Source organism: Pristiophorus japonicus, chromosome 1 (assembly GCF_044704955.1).
Source record: "Pristiophorus japonicus isolate sPriJap1 chromosome 1, sPriJap1.hap1, whole genome shotgun sequence".
Lineage (NCBI taxonomy): Eukaryota > Metazoa > Chordata > Chondrichthyes > Pristiophoridae > Pristiophorus > Pristiophorus japonicus.
In genome coordinates, this window is record NC_091977.1 from 248,921,388 (window position 1) to 248,938,956 (window position 17,569).

The 17,569-nt window shown below is 45.2% G+C and overlaps 1 protein-coding gene across 2 annotated transcripts in view; it reads right to left on the bottom strand.

Annotated features, from left to right (window-relative positions):
* Positions 1-2,574: 2,574 nt before the first annotated feature.
* Positions 2,575-17,569, bottom strand: part of dnah6 (dynein, axonemal, heavy chain 6) — a 669,683-nt gene continuing 654,688 nt past the window's right edge. For both annotated transcript variants that reach the window (XM_070888374.1, XM_070888373.1), the window contains 3 exons: positions 14,635-14,786; positions 10,900-11,122; positions 2,575-2,918 (listed from right to left, as the gene is read on the bottom strand). In XM_070888374.1, the coding sequence (XP_070744475.1) occupies positions 2,815-2,918; positions 10,900-11,122; positions 14,635-14,786 (479 nt within the window). In that variant the 3' untranslated portion in view covers positions 2,575-2,814. The remainder of the gene's footprint in view (positions 2,919-10,899; positions 11,123-14,634; positions 14,787-17,569) is intronic.

Genomic DNA, 17,569 nt, shown 5'->3' on the forward strand with positions numbered 1-17,569 from the left:
TGGGGAAAGTAACGCTTGGCGATAAGTGTCTGAAAAATGGGCCTCAGTTTCCATTTTGTGGCTAAATGGGCAATATCTGGGCGTTATATACCTCATTTGAGCGGTAAAATGGACGTTAAGTGGGCGTTATGCATGCAAAAAAAGTGTCAAATCTAGCCCTAAATGTTTATTGAAAGGATGGTGGCTACATTGACAAAAGTAAAATCAATTGAATGAGCAGGACACAGACAGAACTGGTGTAAAAGAAAGACTTGTATTTATATAGCTCCTTTCACAACCACTGGACGTCTCAAAGCACATTACAGCCAATGAAGTACTTTTTGGAGTGTAGTCACTGTTGTAATGTGGGAAACGCAGCAACCAATTTGCACACAAGCAAGCTCCAACAAACAGCAATGTGATAATGACCAATCTGTTTTTTTGTTATGTTGATTGAGGGATAAATATTGGCTAGGACACCGGGTAGAACTCCCCTGATCTTCTTCGAAATAGTGCCATGGGATCTTTTACATACACTTGAGAGGGCAGACGGGGCCTCGGTTTAACGTCTCATCGGAAAGATGGCATCTCCGACAATGCAGTATTCCCTCAATGCTGCACTGGAGTGTCAGTCTAGATTTTTTGTCTTCAAGTCCCTGGAGTAGGACTTGAACCCACAACCTTCTGACTCAGAGACAAGTGTGCTACTCACTGAGCCACAGCTGACATGTAGGAAAACGAGAAACAGATAGAATCATAGAATTTTACAGCACAGAAGACGACTATCTGCCTGTGCAGGCTCTTTGAAAGAGCTATCCAATTAGTCCCACTCCCCTGCTCTTGCCCCTTGTACCTGCAATTTTCTCCCTTCCAAGTATTTATTCAATTTTGAAGAAAAATACAGTCTGCAGCAGAGGGCAAATGACCTTTTGAGGTGCTACTCCATGCTACTGGGGATGCTAGCACTGCCTCATTTATAATACATTGTTACTGCTGGGGACAACGTGGCTCTACCAGCAATACAGTAATATAAATGCAGTATCACTTCGAATGCGTCTGTTTGAGGCAGGCCTTCACTTGCATGGAGGAATAGCCTCGAGACTTATTATTTACATATCAATAGGCATTCAACCTGCTTCTGGAAACCACTGTATTAAAGTCTGATTTTTGTTTCACATTTCCCATTTGTGTCATTCATCATTTGCATTCTTCAAGAAGAATCGCAGGAAGATGGGTAAACAGTCAGAGGGATTCTCGTTCACAGCAGCCTGCTTTCAGAAATTTGAGGCCAAATTGGAAAAATCATAATTCTTTGAGCAGAGTCAGCATGGTTTTATGAAAAGGAAATCGTGTTTGACAAATTTGCTGGAGTTCTTTGAGGCTGTAACGAGCAGGGTGGGTAAAGTGGAACCAGTGGATGTGGTGTACAGGTTGAATCTCTCTTATCTGGGACTCCCTTATTCCCGGCCGCCGGGTGATGCATGCGCAGAATGCGACCGTCAAAATCCTACTCACCAATATAATCTTTCTCCTCAATCGGCTGCTTCCTCCTTGTCGCCCTGCTGGAACTCCTGCAGCCACAGTTCTCGGGCCGGCTGCTCCTCCCCACAGCGCTCCTTCCAGGGGGTCGGGCCGACTCTTCTGGACCCGTCAACTCTTCTGGGACCGCCGACTCTTCGAGGCCCGCCTGCTCTTCGAGGCCCCCTGTACACTGATCGGCTGACTGACTGACTGACTGTCGGTCCAGCCAATTAGCGCACACACATACTTAGCCCAGCAACAGCACTTAAAGGCGCTGTCCACCCAAACACGTGACCTCCCCTCATCAGACAAAATCCCTCGTTCGGGACAGGTCAGGTCCCGAGGGTGCAGGATAAGGGTGGTTCAACCTATATTTGGATTTCCAGAAGATATTCGATAAGGTGCCACATAAAAAGTTACTGCACAAGATAAAAGTTCACGGGGTTGGGGGTAATATATTAGCATGGATAGAGGATTGGCTAACTAACAGAAAACAGAGAGTCGGGATAATTGGGTAATTTTTCCTATTTCTTATGTTCTTATGTTCTTAAACAGCCTTTGCAAGTTGCTGTCTGTGGAGACTGATAAAAATTGTGGGTGACAGCTTGCAAGTCAGTAGAAACCTCACCAAACAATCCAACAACTCTCCAGAAGGCAGGCGTCTTGAGGCAATTCATAATGAAATAGCTGCATTAGTGAGCCATCTGAAGTGTAGTGAATGGTGTACGTGAATCTACTTCAAAAGCAGGCTGTAATTCATGAAATGGATAATATGGGGAAGAGAGGATGACATAAATTTTCCATACCGAGTTTCTTGACACAACTATAGTTAACTCCCAACTTGAAAGAATAAATGTATTTGTATCTTTACATTTAAAACAGTTCTGTATTAAATAAAATCTGCTTCAGCAAAATCATATTTATTTGATTATTAGAAATACATTGGCATTTCATTAATAAGGCAAATCAGATTATTACAGTATTTTACCCAATGTTTTTAAGCAAGGAAAAATGCATTTAATGAAACTTAGCAATGCAAATTAAAAGTTTAGATACATTGAATCAGTATTCAGGTTCAAGGATATAATGATGTATTTTTTAAAAATCAGGTATATAAGAAAACTCACGTAGGTACAATTGCAGTCGGAGAATAAATGTAAAATAGGAGCTGAAAGGTATGCAGAAGTTTATCCAAAATAATGATGCAGTTCAAATCTTAGTCAAAGACGCCATCCCTCTGGTTCATTACTATGGCATTTTCCAGACATATTATTATAGACATAAGTGACCTGGCTTGCACAGCTGTGCAAAGATTTACTCATGCAATTGACAAAGCAAAGCAGATCCTTTGGCGATCCAATAGTCGCTGTGTCTTTTGGATGGCAATAGCACGGTTACAACAAAATTTGTAGAATGACCTGCAATCACACAAACAGAAATGCACATTTTGTTATACTGAACTACAATCACCAAAACCCTCACTTGCTCAGAATGTAGAGGATATTGTATTACTGCCAGTGATTTCAAGGATGTAATCTAATCTGGCAGTTAGGTATTATCAACCACAACAGCCAAAAAGCTCCAATAGTTTCAAACTGTCAACCACAATTAGATTACAGCTGTGAAATCACTTAAAGAAAGTAATGAAAAATCAGGAACAAAAAGCGAAATACTGTGGATGCTGGAAATCTGAGGAGGAGAAATTTGCATAGTCTGCGCCGGGGGCACTAACGAGGCGCAAACAATTTCTCACCCGGGCGGGGGCACCACCGCACGGGAGTTAGTGCCCCGCTCCCACCGGTAGCGCCGGCGATGATGACGTCATCAGCGTATGCAGAGACTCGTTTTCACCCCGCGGCAGAAATTGGGTATCGCCCATGAGGCCGCTGCGGGCGATGTCAGCGCCAGCCTTGTGGGTCATGAACCGGCCACACTCTGTTCATGGGTCGAAAAATAAAGGGGAGGTGCGCGGCGCCATTTTTTTTTTTGTTCGGCTGACTTACCGGCTGGGCTTTTCGTTGCCCATTTTGCAATGTCCGTGCTGCGATGTTGCAGCCCGGCACTCCATTTCTGTGCCGGGCTGCGGCTACGGCACCCCGCATCCCTGGTGGAGAAGTGGTGGCCCCTTGCCCCACTGCAGAACTCGCAGCGGGCACTCCCCTTTAACAGAATGAGAGGGCCCTGTGCTCCTGCCAGCACTCCACGGCAATCCACGTAGCGCTGGAAAATTTGCATGCTTACCACCATGGTCCAGCCCTGAAAGGAACTGGAGCGCCCGACATTGTGGTAATCCCAATTTCGCCGTCAGGGCGGGCGCAGGAAGGCCCGCTTCGCCTCAGTTACTGCCCCCAAATGGGGCATTGCCAAATTTTGCCCCGAAATAAAAGCATAAAATGCTGCAAACACTCAGCAGGTCAGGCAGCATCTGTTGTGAGAGGTAGGTTAGTTTAATGTTCCAGGTTGATGACCTTTCATCAAACCTGGCAGATGTTACAGGTGAACAGCTTCCAAGGAGGAACAGAAACAGGGAAAATTGGGTAGAAGAAAAAATAATTAATGGTCGACGATTGTCTGGAGGAAAGGAGATGATTAAAAGACAGAAGTGATAATGCTGCAAGACAGGGAGACAATAAGGAGAGTGATTAGAGAAAAAAGAGATGTATCAGGGACCAAGAAGATTTTTTTTTCAAATGGATGCAGCAAAATAGCAGAGTAAAATAAAAGAATAGAACCATGGAAAATCCGGGAAAGTGGAGAAGTCTCCAGTGACCCGGGAGTGTGGTGGAAGAAAAAGGCAGGCTGACACCAGGATTGCAGACTACCCTACCAGCCGTGTACCAATAGGGGACCCCGTCCCAAGTACCAACCCACAAACTCTCCTATTCCAGGAAGTGCTGGATTCGCAGCTGTCCCAGAGAAACGTAGATGGATGAGAAAGCTTTCAACTGAGTGAGCCAGGAGCCATTAATGAGCAAGCTGGAAAGCACTTTAGGTGGGCAGCACTTGCCCTGAGACATCTAGTAAGTGACACAGCAATGTGGTGGGTAGGTGAATGAGCACTCAAGGTGGTACCTAACCACTCCATCCAAGTCATTCTCGATGCCCCCTCCCCACTCAGTTTTTTCCTCAGCGAGATCTCTGCATAATTCTTTTGTTTTTAAAAGTAGCGTAGGGGATGGGGGCAAAGAGGCAAAGATCTCAAAATTCCAAGAGCCGCATCTCCAGTGATTAAACAGGGATCAGGCTCGCAGGTATCTGCCAGTATTTACCCTATTGGAGTTTTAGGGTCAGTGGGAGGGCACCTAATCTGATGGAGGTGGTGGATGACCATGCCATAGCGGCCACATCTCTGGCACCTGACTGTCCATGCAGACGGAAAATCTTGCTTGCCATTTGGGGGAGGATTTGATAAGTCGTCAAACTTCCCCCAAACCTCAGCCATGTTTCTATTGGCTCGCTATGTAAGTGGGTAGATCAAGAAAATGTTATTTCAAAATTTGATTCTTCTGCGCTCCAGACTACTTGCCGGGGGAACACATTTTTTTATCATTCATGGGACATGGGCAGCAGTATTTATTGCCCATCCCCAATTGCCCTTGAGAAGGTGGTGGTGAGCCGCCATCTTGAACCGCTGCAGTCCGCGTGATGAAAGTACTCCCACAATGCTGTTCGGAAGGGAATTCAGAATTTTGACCCAGCGACGATGCAGGAACAATATATTTCCAAGTTAGGATGGTGTGTGACTTGGAGGGGAACTTGCAAGTGACGGCGCTCCCATGCGCCTGATGCCCTTGACTTTCTACGTGGTAGATGTTGCGGGTTTGGGAGGTGTTACTGAAGAAGCCTTGGTGAGTTGCTGCAGTCCATCTTGTTGATGGTACACACTGCAGCCACGGTGTGCTGGTGGTGGAGGGAGTGAATGTTTAAGGTGGTGGATGGGGTGCCAATCAAGTGGGCTGCTCTGTCCTGGATGGTGTCGAGCTTCTTGAGCTGCACTCATCCAGGCAAGTAGAGAGTATTCCATCACACTCCTGACTTGTACCTTGAAGATGGTAAAACAGCTTTGGGCAGTCAGGAGGTGAGTCACTCGCCACAGAATATCCAACTCCTGACCTGCTCTTGTAGCCACAGTATTTATGTGGCTGGTCCAGTTAAGTTTCTGGTCAATGGTGATCCCCAGCATGTTGATGGTGGGGGATTTGGCAATGGTAACCCCGTTGATGTGAAGGGGAGGTGGCTAGACTCTCTCTTGTTGGAGATGGTCATTGTCTGGCACTTGTAATCAAAGCCTGAATATCATCCAGGTCTTGCTGCATGTGGGCACAGATTGCTTCATTATCTGGGAGTTGCGAATGGAACTGAGCAATCATTAGCAAACATCCCTACCTCTGAACTTATGACAGAGCGAAGGTCATTGATGAAGCAGCTGAAGGTGGTTGGGCCTCAGACAGTGCCCTGAGGAACTCCAGCAGCTGGAGCTGAGATTCTTGGTCTCCAACAACCACAACCATCTTCCTTTGTGCTTAGGTATAACCAACCCAACCTGGGAAGGAACACCAGCACTGGCTGCAGGGATAAAGGACAGGAGCCAGCCACCAAAGGGAGTAGCAGGAGCTGTCCCGGGAGGGTGACAAAAGCAATGATGAGGGCGACTACATCGACGTTACCAGAGCCCAAGGAGTGGATTGGTGGGGTGTCGTGGAGCAAGGCCGAGTCCAGTGGAGGGGTCGGGGTCCAGGAGGAGTCAGAGGTCGGTGCCCAGGAGGAGTCGGAGGGTGGGGCCCAGGAGTCGTCAGAGGTCGGGGCCCACGAGAAGTTGGGGGTCAGGGCCCAGGAGGAGATGGAGGTCATGGCCCAGGAGTAGTCAGAGGTCATGGCCCAGGAATAGTCGGAGGTCAGAGCCCAGGAGGAGACGGAGGCTGAGGTCCAGGGAGGAATCGGAGGTCGGGGCCTAGGGAGGGTCAGAGGTCGGGGCCCAGGGAGGAGTCAAAGGTCGTGGCCCAGGAAGAGTCGGAGGTCGGAGGTCAGGGCCCAGGGAGATTCGGAGGTCAGAGGTCAGGGCCCAGGGAGGAGTCCTAGGTCGGGGCCCACGAGAAGTTGGGGGTCGGGGCCCAGGAAGAGATGGAGGTCGTGACCCAGGAGTAGTCGGAGGTCGGAGGTCAGAGCCCAGGAGGAGACAGAGGCTGAGGTCCAGAAGGAGTCGGAGGTCGGGGCCCAGGGAGGAGATGGAGGTCATGGTTCAGGAGTAGTCGGAGGTCGTGGCCCAGAAGTAGTCAGAGGTCAGAGCCCAGGAGGAAACGGAGGCTGAGGTCCAGGAGGAGTCGGAGGTCGGGGCCCAGGGAGGGTCAGAGGTCGGGGTCCAGGGAGGAGTCAAAGGTCGTGGCCCAAGAAGAGTCGGAGGTCGGAGGTCAGGGCCCAGGGAGATTCGGAGGTCAGGGCCCAGGGAGATTCGGAGGTCAGAGGTCAGGGCCCAGGGAGGAGTCCTAGGTCGGGGCCCACGAGAAGTTGGGGGTCAGGGCCCACGAGTAGTTGGGGGTTGTGGCCCAGGAAGAGATGGAGATCATGACCCAGGAGTAGTCGGACGTCGGAGGTCAGAGCCCAGGAGGAGACGGAGGCTGAGGTCCAGGAGTAGTCGGAGGCCGTGGCCCAGGCGTAGTTGGAGCTCGGAGCCCAGGAGGAGTCGGATGTCGGGGCCCAGGAGGAGTCGGAGGTCGGAGCCCAGGAGGAGACGGAGGTCGGGGCCCAGGAGGAGACGGAGGTCGTGGCCCAGGAGGAGACGGAGGTCAGGGCCCATGAGGAGACGGAGGTCGTGGCCCAGGAAGAGACGGAGGTCGCGGCCCAGGAGGAGACGGAGGTCGCGGCCAAGGAGGAGACGGAGGTCGCGGCCAAGGAGGAGACGGAGGTCGCGGCCAAGGAGTCGTCGGAGCTCGGAGGTCAGGGCCCAGGAGGAGTCGGAGCTTGGAGTCCCGGAGGAGACGGAGGTCAAGGTCCAGGAGGAGTTGAAGGTCGGGGCCTAGAATGGGAGGAGAGGAGGTCAGGAGCCCAGGAGTGGCGAGGTCGAGGCTAAAGAATGTCCCAGGAAAGGAACAGCACGGGTCAACAGCGAGGTGCTGTGAGGACTACACTTTGAATCTCAAGGAGAGAATTCCTGTGCAAAGGAGGAAGGAGAACAGTAGGAGTATGCGTGTGTGTATGAACTAGGCTCATACAGCAGAGCCTGGTCTCCAGTCGTCTTGGTCCCCTTGCTCTGTCAAGCCCATGTGGTAGGTAGTGTGCAACGGTAACCCCATGTTAAAATAATTCACACACAGGCACCTTCCACACTTTAAGATAAAGTTTGGAACCTGGAACGTCAGGACCCCCATGGAAAACCCCAATAGCAACAGACCGGAACGCAGCACCGCTATCGTTGCTCAGGAACTCAGGCACTTCGACAAAGACATTGCCGCCCTAAGCGACACCCGGCGGGCAGGGGAAGGCCAGCTCAAAGAACAAGGTGGTGACTGCATCTTCTTTTGGAAAGGCAAACCAGAAATAGAACACCGCCTCCATTGGGTAGGCTTCGCTGTAAAAAAACAAGCTACTGGGCGGTCTCAGAGACTCCCCTTGCAGGATAAACAAACGTCTCGAGACTTCGGCTCGCCCTAGCCCAGAACCAGTGCACTACAGTCTTCAGCGCGTACGCCCCAGCTTAAGACAAGGACAAAGAGGAATTCTACTCCAGTGTTGAACTGGGCAATTTTCCACTTTGTCGTGTAGAATCCAGTGTCGTAACTGTAGTGGAACAGCTTGGCTAGATGCGCGGCTAGTTCTGGAGCACAAGTCTTCAGCGCTACAGCCGGGATGTTGTCGGGGCCCATAGCCTTTGCTGTATCCAACGCGTTCAGCCTTTTCTTGATATCGCGTGGAGTGAATCGAATTGGATGAATTCTGTGATAGTGGGGACTCAGGAGGAGATCGATATGGATCATCCACTTGGCACTTCTGGCTGAAGATGGTTGCAAATGCTTCAGCCTTGTCTTTTGCACTCATGTACTGGGCTCCGCCATCATGGGGATGTTCATGGTGCCTCTTCCTCCTGTTAGTTGTTTAACTGCCCACCACCATTCATGATTGGATGTGGATGAATTGCAGAGCTTTGATCTGATCCGTTGGTAGTGGAGAGAAAGCAGGAAAGGGATACGAAGGTGAATGATCACCCATGATCTTATTGAATGGTGGTGCAGGCTCGAAGGGCCAAATGGCCTACTCCTGCACCTATTTTCTATGTTTCTATGTTTCTAGTGGGATCGTTTAGCTATGTCTATAGCAACTTATGCTAATCTAAAGACTGGTATGTCTCGTCTCACTGGGCAGACTGGCCTCCAGTATGACGCTGGGTTCTAAATGAACTGGAAATGTGGGAATTCCTGACATATGGAGTCCTTGTCCCCAGCTCCGTTTGTCTTGTAAGGGTCAAGTAGACTTTCTACCCCTTATAAGGCTTGCTATAAAATCCCGGTATTGCAGAGACTGGGAGCAACTGTGTCCCTACCATTTTTCAGTGGGTTCCATCAATTATCTACTGGAGTTACAGTGGGAGTCCTGCGGAATCCCAACAGAATCCCCGAGGAAATTTAGGCCAGTTTAGTTGTTGATCAGATTCAGTAAGAATACACAGGAACCGAGGGATCCAAGTACCTGGGACTGCACCTTCAGAGTAAAAATCAGTTCAAAGTAGCATTACTGAGGCAGATGCACAGACTGACTAGGGGAGTGGGCGATGTCTGTCACTAGAACGGTAACTAATCATGGATAAGTAACTGGATAAGTAAGCAAACCTTTCTGTACAGTTATTTACACAATTTCCCACAATGTTCATGGTTTCCTTTGTCTTCAGGTTTTTAACACAAAAAATTCAGTTACCTCACAGACCTCCAGACTTTTCCATTACTGAACAAGGGAGGGATGGAGCTTACAAACAGCAAGTCCAAGCACCCTCTGTGAATGGCTAGTTTTCCTGGTAATAGTGTTCATTGGAATCTGAAGGGTTGGATATTTAACTATATTTTGGAATCAAAAGTGAAATGGGCAGAGGCTTGCTTGGATTGATATAAACTGTAGCCAATCAGAAAGAACTAAGGCATTTGCAAAATAGGGAGTCAGCAAAGCCCAGCTCAATATTTCAAGCTCCAGCTATGTACTCCAACATGGACTAGTTGGACCGAATGGCCTGTTTCTGTGCTGTATGTTCTATGTAATTCAATGTAAATTCCAACAAAAGGCTTCTCTGATAAAACATTTTCCAGCAATTTATACAACTGCACAGGTATTCCTGAGTAGCATTAAGTATTATATTCATAACTGATTAATTTTTATGGATGTTTCATGTTATAAATGATACTTTTACTGGTAACTGGGGAGAAATTCAAGTCGGCGGCTCAAACCAACCTCATAATTTTTTGTAGTGATTTGATTGATTCCTCTCTGCTACTTGCCAGTTTGGGATTTGTAACTTTGAAACCAATAAAAAATGTGTTTGCTCTGCATTGTGTGTTTGTTGCTCACTGATAGTTTTCATTTAGCTGCTTTGCTCATTTTTAAGTGATACAATCCCTACCTCTTCAGTTGTGATGTGTTGCTATTTGGTTCAAATTTCATATTCAGAAATCATGTGCACGTTTGAAACAAACATTTACATATGTGATCCCCAAACTGTGATGCCTGACATACATGCTGGTGCAACTTTATATGCAGCAACTAGTATTGGAGGTAAGAATATATTGTTACTTTCCTGTCCAAAGTTGAAGGTTTACATTATGCTTGTACTAAATCTAATGAAGTAAAATAGTCAACAAAACTCTGTAAATGTATTAATTAAGATCATTTTTTAAACACAAATTGATGCTGCTAGGAAGCAATGACTTCAAAAGACTTATTGAAAAAAAAGTTAAAGGTCAAGGAACCTGGCAGTAAATGATTTAGCTATAAGCACCAAATTAAGCAAACTTTCATCAACACATTTGTCAAACACAAATTCTTGCCATGTCACCCATCAAGCACGTCCAGATCAGGCATGGCACTATTGGTTATAGTGTAAAGCTCCCTCTAGTGCTTCGGTAAAGCATTTTTTCTATTTCCCACACAAGCTAGCCTGCTGGCTCTCCATATGAGATTGCCAGATTAGGTACAGTTGTGTGCTCATGAGCCCAAGCCCACTAAGAACTGGGTTGAGATTGTCCCCAAATCATTTCATGAGAACTTTTAAAGCCAACAGACACTGATTTGCACTAAATTTGAACATGCCTTGGAGGTGAAAGGCCTTTGTGCTGACCGACTGTGCCGTCCCATTCCTGAGCAATTAGGGTTCAAATATACATATCATGATGAATTCCCTTTGTGCTAACTTGAGTATAATACCTGTTGTTGAGAGGGTTCCTGCTCTGGCCCCTGTTTTGTAAAGCGGTGCATGATACAGCGATGGACTTGGTTCATAGTTCTGTGAAGGCTCAAAGTGCACAACAGGTAAAACAGAATTCATCACTTTGGGAAAGGCATCTTCTATCACCTTGTGTTTATCATCCCAGCGAAAAGCATCCGTAAACATTCCATGGACTAGCACACCATCTTTAGGGGAAGTTAACTTGTGGAAAGAGAAAACAGAGATGCACAATAGATAAAAGATTAAAGATCACGGGCCCAAATTTCCCCAATCCCTTTTTCCGGCGCACTCTACCTAGATGCACCAATTTTGTGCGCTCAAAATGGTGGCAAAAAACTTACTAAGAATTCTGGCCGCTCTGCTGTGTGTCCCGGGTCCTGGCGCGGCATTTCTCATGGAGTGGGGGGGCGGAGTTACAGCCCTGCGCCGAAAACAGTGCTGGCAGCTGTCCGCATGCGCAGTAGAGCGTTCGTGCATGCGCAGTAGCTCCTCCCATGATTGTGATGATGATTCCTGCAGCGTGGGGCCCAACATATCCCACCCCAAGTGGCCTGCCGCACAGGCTGGCCGCTGCCTTCCCGCACTGAGGGCTACAAGAAACAGGTTGGTAGGGGGGGAAGAGTTTTGATCGGCGGGGGGAGGGAAAGAGAAGAGTTTTGATAGGGGGGAGGGAAAGAGTTTTGATCAGGGGGGGGGGGCGAGGTGAAGAAAGAATCTTCAAAGATTTTCCAGTACTTTAATATCTAGCTATCTTTATTAAAAATTCCCTATCTGCAGTATCTTACAGCTCACCCACTACAGCATTAGTAATAAAATATTACTAATTATCAGAGTCACACTGCACAATGCTGAACACCAAAATTTAAGTTTACATTTTGACATGCTTTTTTTGTTAAGTCTAATGTTTTAAATTTCTAAACCTAGTCAGGGCAATTGTTTGGTGCTGCAGAAGTCAAAATCCAATTTGGTGTGATGCTGCACACGAATCCATTCGGCGAGAGCGTTGGTGCTCTTGATCTATTATTTACAAAGAAAACCCTTCACTTGCTTCAGTGGCCCCTATACTTCAGCTTTCATTACAAGATCATTTTGATTCTTGTAAAAACTCCATACTCAGATAGCACCTACACCCTGTTCAGTCTCGCTACTTGGGATTTTAAAACAAAATTAGCATTCCTATCATAACACTGTAATTTGGAGGCCTGTGCTGATTTCTTAACTCTCCACAAGGGTTTTCTGTGCGGCCACAAGTGGCCACATACGCTGGCCTAAGTTAGTTTGGAGCAACTATTAGCTGTCCAAACTGGCTTAAATGGCCAAAACAGGCATAGGTGGCTGGTAATGCCCCCTTTTGAAAAAAAAACAAAACTAATCCTAACGAACTCACTTACACTGGCGCAAATTAAATGTGCAGAATGGGGATTTTTAAGATACACCAGAAAAATCAAGTTGCTCCAAAAAAAAAGAGCAACTCCTGGCCAAATTTGAGCCCCATATATATGGTGACAAAACATTATTTTTGACACAACTATGATTCTTTCTCACAAAATAGTTTATTTTTTTTAAAAAGCAATTTGTGCTTTATTTTTTACAAATTATATTTATAGACATGTGGGAAACTTCCCAAGCCTTTTCTGCATTGTGGGCTATTCTCCAATCAATAGATTTCCATAGATAGTCACTTTGCAGAAAAATATCTTAAACTGATGTGCCTTACAATGTCATAATTGTATTGGGTCTCATAGGACCTTTTTATCATACTTGTGAATGGAGAAGCAATGTCATCATTGTGTCAGCAATGAGGCTACAAGTTTATTCTCCTTATCTTAATTTTGAAAAAGGGGACAAGAATAAAAATAAAACAATTGCATTTTTATAAAACTTTAGAAATAGTCTCTGCTGCAGGTGGACTGACAACCAAGGTACCATATTCCAACAACAGCAGTGAGCAGTGATGACCAGCTGAAATTTTTTTTTGTGGCATTAGTTGAGAGATAGGCAGGATATCTGGAGACATCTACTCTTCTTCAAATAGTGCTATGGGATCATTAATGTCCACCTAGACCACCAGATTGGGCAAACAGGATTTAAGTTTAATGTTGCATTCAAAAGATAGCACTCTGACAATGCAGCGCATCTCCAGCATTGTATTGGAGTGTCGGCCTGGATTATGTGCTCGAGTCCTATTGTGGGTCTCAAACACACAACTGCCCCAGAAACTGAGCTTGCATGGAAACTCTTTAATGAGGTGACAAAATCTTTTTTAGGCTCTCTGGAAAAGATAATGTTTTACTTAAATGATGCAAAATATTTATTCATTCTGGTGGAGGTTCAATTTCTCGTGCTGATAAGCTTTCGAGTAAAATTGATGTTTCGATGATTCTAAAATTGGTTCTTGTATTATGGATTTCAGTGGAAAATTTCTTAGTGCACTATTTTTAATGCGTTTTTACGACAAAAATTGAGCAATTAGCTGTGATTTCATTAAATACATCTTTTACACAGCCTGTTGAATTTGTTTTATGCATTGTGGAAATATAATCAAGTGCTTCAATTGACTTCTCTCCTCGATACAATACATGGCCTGCTAGTACTATTCCATCTTACTTCTCTCAGGTGAAAGAATTTTTGTTAGAATTTGTACTTTATTATTCTCTTTCATGCTGAGCAGTCGACAATTTATCCATTATTTTTGTAGGATGCAATAGTTTTTATAAAATCCGGTGTCTATGTTGCACCTTCCTAGGAACCCCGACAGAGATTTTACCCTTTTATCTTTAGTGCAAACTTTAACTAGATAAAATGGGAGAAACCCATTTGCAGTTACTGTCCCATGAGCTAGCTGTGTGTGGGTATAACTGCACAAATGCAGTCAAGCTAAGCCCACTCATATTGCAAATGCCAGGGCAGTTGAGATACCTGCTTGAAATTTAAAACAAGTAGAAAATTATTTTTTTCATAATATTTGTCACTGACATGCATTTAGCAACTCTGCTACCAATCAAGGAATACTAGGTGAAGATTTATTTCTCCTTGACTTAGTAGAAACTTAGAAAACCATTCTTTATAAGCACATTGATAATTTTTCTACACTTAGTGCAGAGAGGAAATCTTCCCCCACTGTTTGTTTAAAGACAATCTGCTATCCATCCAGTTTGAGGTTGGTGTTTTGAGCAGGACATTAGATATTTCTAAGAGGTAAACTAGGCACAAAAGCCTTTTTTTTATAAACAGGGCAAATTCAATGAGGTAGCACACCTGACACAAAGCCTCACTGGACAGGAATGTGGGTTGAAGATAGGGCATTGGTTAACTTTTTTCATTAATTCTGTTGATGTGGAAACATTAATTGTTGAGGTTAATAAGCATTCTCACAAATTTTCATCAACATAACAAATCTCAGAAATTAAGTCATGATCCTACATTAACCCAACCAATATCTAATTTTGAGCTTGGCAAAAGGTATTAATCCAGAGTCCAATTAGTTTTACTTTTGGGGGGATACCTGATACTACAATTTAATAGATTTTTTTAATGAATATTTTTTGTTGCTGATTCAACTCCATATCATCTTAAAAGACGTAAGTTTCTTTATAACAACAAAAGTCTGAACCGCAACATTACATCAGTAATCTTAAGTAGTTGCGCTCCATTACTGGGTGGATTGTATCCAAAAATTCTAGAACATTTCTCAACTGTAAGGCTGAAATTACCAATGCGTCCATCGGGAGACTGTCTCCAAACTTTAAGGTTCTTAAAGCTTCTGCTACTTCTGCCGCATCCCGGTACACAGGAATAACATTAAAATGAAAGCTAAGTTCATCAATCGGCAGGTTGTATTTCCTGGCATGGTTCTGAAGGATGCCTGAAACAGAGAACAAAAGGAACTGTAACAATTGGAGATGGGTGGGGGGAGGAGGGGGGGTGCAGGGGGGTTGACCTGCCACTTCTTAAAACCGGCCTGTAGCTCTTAAACGGAAGTGGAGTTTCCATTGGTGAGTGAACAAAGCGTTTGTGAGGCCGAAAGCACAGTGACAACAGCCAAGACACCTCATGTTTCGATGATACAGTCCTCACTGCTTGTAGCGGGCTCATTCGTGCAAATGTGATTTGCCCACTATAGGCGATGGCTGGTATAATGCCAGAAGGAAGTTTATTTTCTCTCCCTCTGTAACAAGCCACTCACAGCGTTTGTTCTACTTGCAAAGTTGGGATTTCCACAATTTTTTTATCCGGACATATCCAGTCACTGTCGCAGACGCAAAAGCTTTTTGCCACTATCTGATCTGCTCCCATTGAAGAGGCTGGAGGTCAGAGAGCTGTGGGCCGCTGGTTATAGGGCAAGAGAGAGAGAGAGAGAGAGAGAAAGTATACTTGATTCAGGCGTTATACCGGCAATTATATTACATCAGGGGTATCCATTTGTACAAGACAATTCGTCCCACATCGCACCAAACCCTAATGAAGGCTGGTAGAGCAGAAATTGGAAAGACTCCTTTAGAAAAAAACTGTTGCCTTTTCAGTGTCAATGACTGGCAGTGTAAAAGCAGTGGGAATGTAAATTAGGATAGAAGATCATAGTGCAATATGTGCAACACGCCAGAGTATGCCAAACTAGATATGAAGGTGGATTTAATGAAAGTGAAATCTTAATGAGGTGCATATTAGTAAGTAAGCACAACGTTTTCTGCTCAAAATAAACGGAGCTATAACCGTCAACTTTGAAATTGACATTAAATGCAAATGTATAATGGTTATCACTTTTTGGCTGAAAAAAGCGACTGTCGTTTTAAACGTGGACGTGCATGGAGGTGCAAGTTGAACAATTGAAGACCAGGAAGGAGGAAGGAGATCCTCTTTCCTTTAGATGAGAGACAGGTGACACACCAAATCAGTCAACAGACATATGAAGAGCAGTGCCTGAGCAGCTCAATGCCAGCAGCATAATTTCCAGGACAAGGCTGCAGTGCAGGAAATTTTTTAATGAAGACACCAGGACTGTCAAAGATTGGCAGAAACTCTGAACAAATATTTTGTATCAGTCTTTACGGTAGAGGACACTAACAATATTCCAACAGTGGATAGTCAAGGGGCTATAGCGGGGGAGGAACTTAACACATCACTAAGGAGGTGGTACTCAGTAAGATAATGGGGCTAAAGGCGGATAAATCCCCTGGACCTGATGGCTTGCATCCTAGGGTCTTAAGAGAAGTAGCTGCAGGGAGTGTGGATGCATTGGTTTTAATTTACCAAAATTTCCTGGATTTGGGGCGGTCCCAGTAGATTGGAAAACTGCAAATGTAATGCCCCGATTTAAAAAAGGAGGAAGACAAAAAGCAGGAAACTATAGACCAGTTAGCCTAACATCTGTGGTTGGGAAAATGTTGGATTTCATTATTAAAGAAGCAGTAGCGGAACAATTGGAAAAGCATAATTCAATCAGGGAGAGTCAGCATGGATTTATGAAGGGAAATCATGTTTAAAAAATTTGCTGGAATTCTTTGAGGATGTAACGAACAGGGTGGATAAAGGGGAACCAGTGGATGTGATGTATTTGGACTTCCAGAAGGTATTTGACAAAGTGGCACATAAAAGGTTACTGCACAAGATAAATGTTCACGGGGTTAGGGGTAATATATTAGCATGGAGAGAGGATTGGCTAACTAACAGAAAACAGAGAGTTGGGATAAATGGTTCATTCTCGGGTTGGCAATCAGTAACTAGTGCAGTGCTGCAGGGATCAGTGCTGGGACCCCAACTATTTACAATCTATATTAACCACTTGGATATAGGGACTGAGTGTAACATAGCCAAGTTTGCTGACAATACAAAGATGGGAGGAAAAGCAATGTGTGAGGACACAAAAAACCTGCAAAAGGACATAGACTAAGTGAGTGGGCAACAATTTGGCAGATGGAGTATAATGTTGGAAAGTGTGAGGTCATGCACTTTGGCAGAAAAAAAATCGAAGAGCAAGTTATTATTTAAATGGAGAAAAATTGCAAAGTGCTGCAGTACAGCGGGACCTGGGGGTCCTGGTGCATGAAACACAAAAGGTTAGTATGCAGGTACAGCAAGTGATCAGGAAGGCCAAGGGAATCTTGGCAATTATTGCAAAAGGAATGGAGTATAAAAGCAGGGAAGTCTTGCTACAGTTATACAGGATATTGGTGAGGCCACACCTGGAATACTGCCGACAGTTTTGGTTTCCATATTTAACAAAGGACATACTTGCTTTGGAGGCAGTCAGAGAAGGTTCACTAGGTTGATTCTGGAGATGAGGAGGTTGACTTATGAGGAAAGGTTGAGTAGGTTGGGCTTCTACTCATTGGAATTCAGAAGAATGAGAGGTGATCTTATCGAAACATATAAGATTATGAGGGGGCTTGACATAGTGGATGCAGAGAGGATGTTTCCACTGATATGGGAGACTAGAACTAGGGGGCATAATCTTAGAATAAGGGGCCGCCCATTTAAAACTGAGATAAGGAGGAATTTCTTCTCTCAGAGGGTTGTAAATCTATGGAATTCGCTGCCTCAGAGAGCTGTGGAAATTGGTTCATTGAATAAATTTAAGACAGAGATAGACAGTTTCTTAACCGATAAGGGAATAAGGGGTTATGGCGAGCGGGCAGGGATGTGGACCGG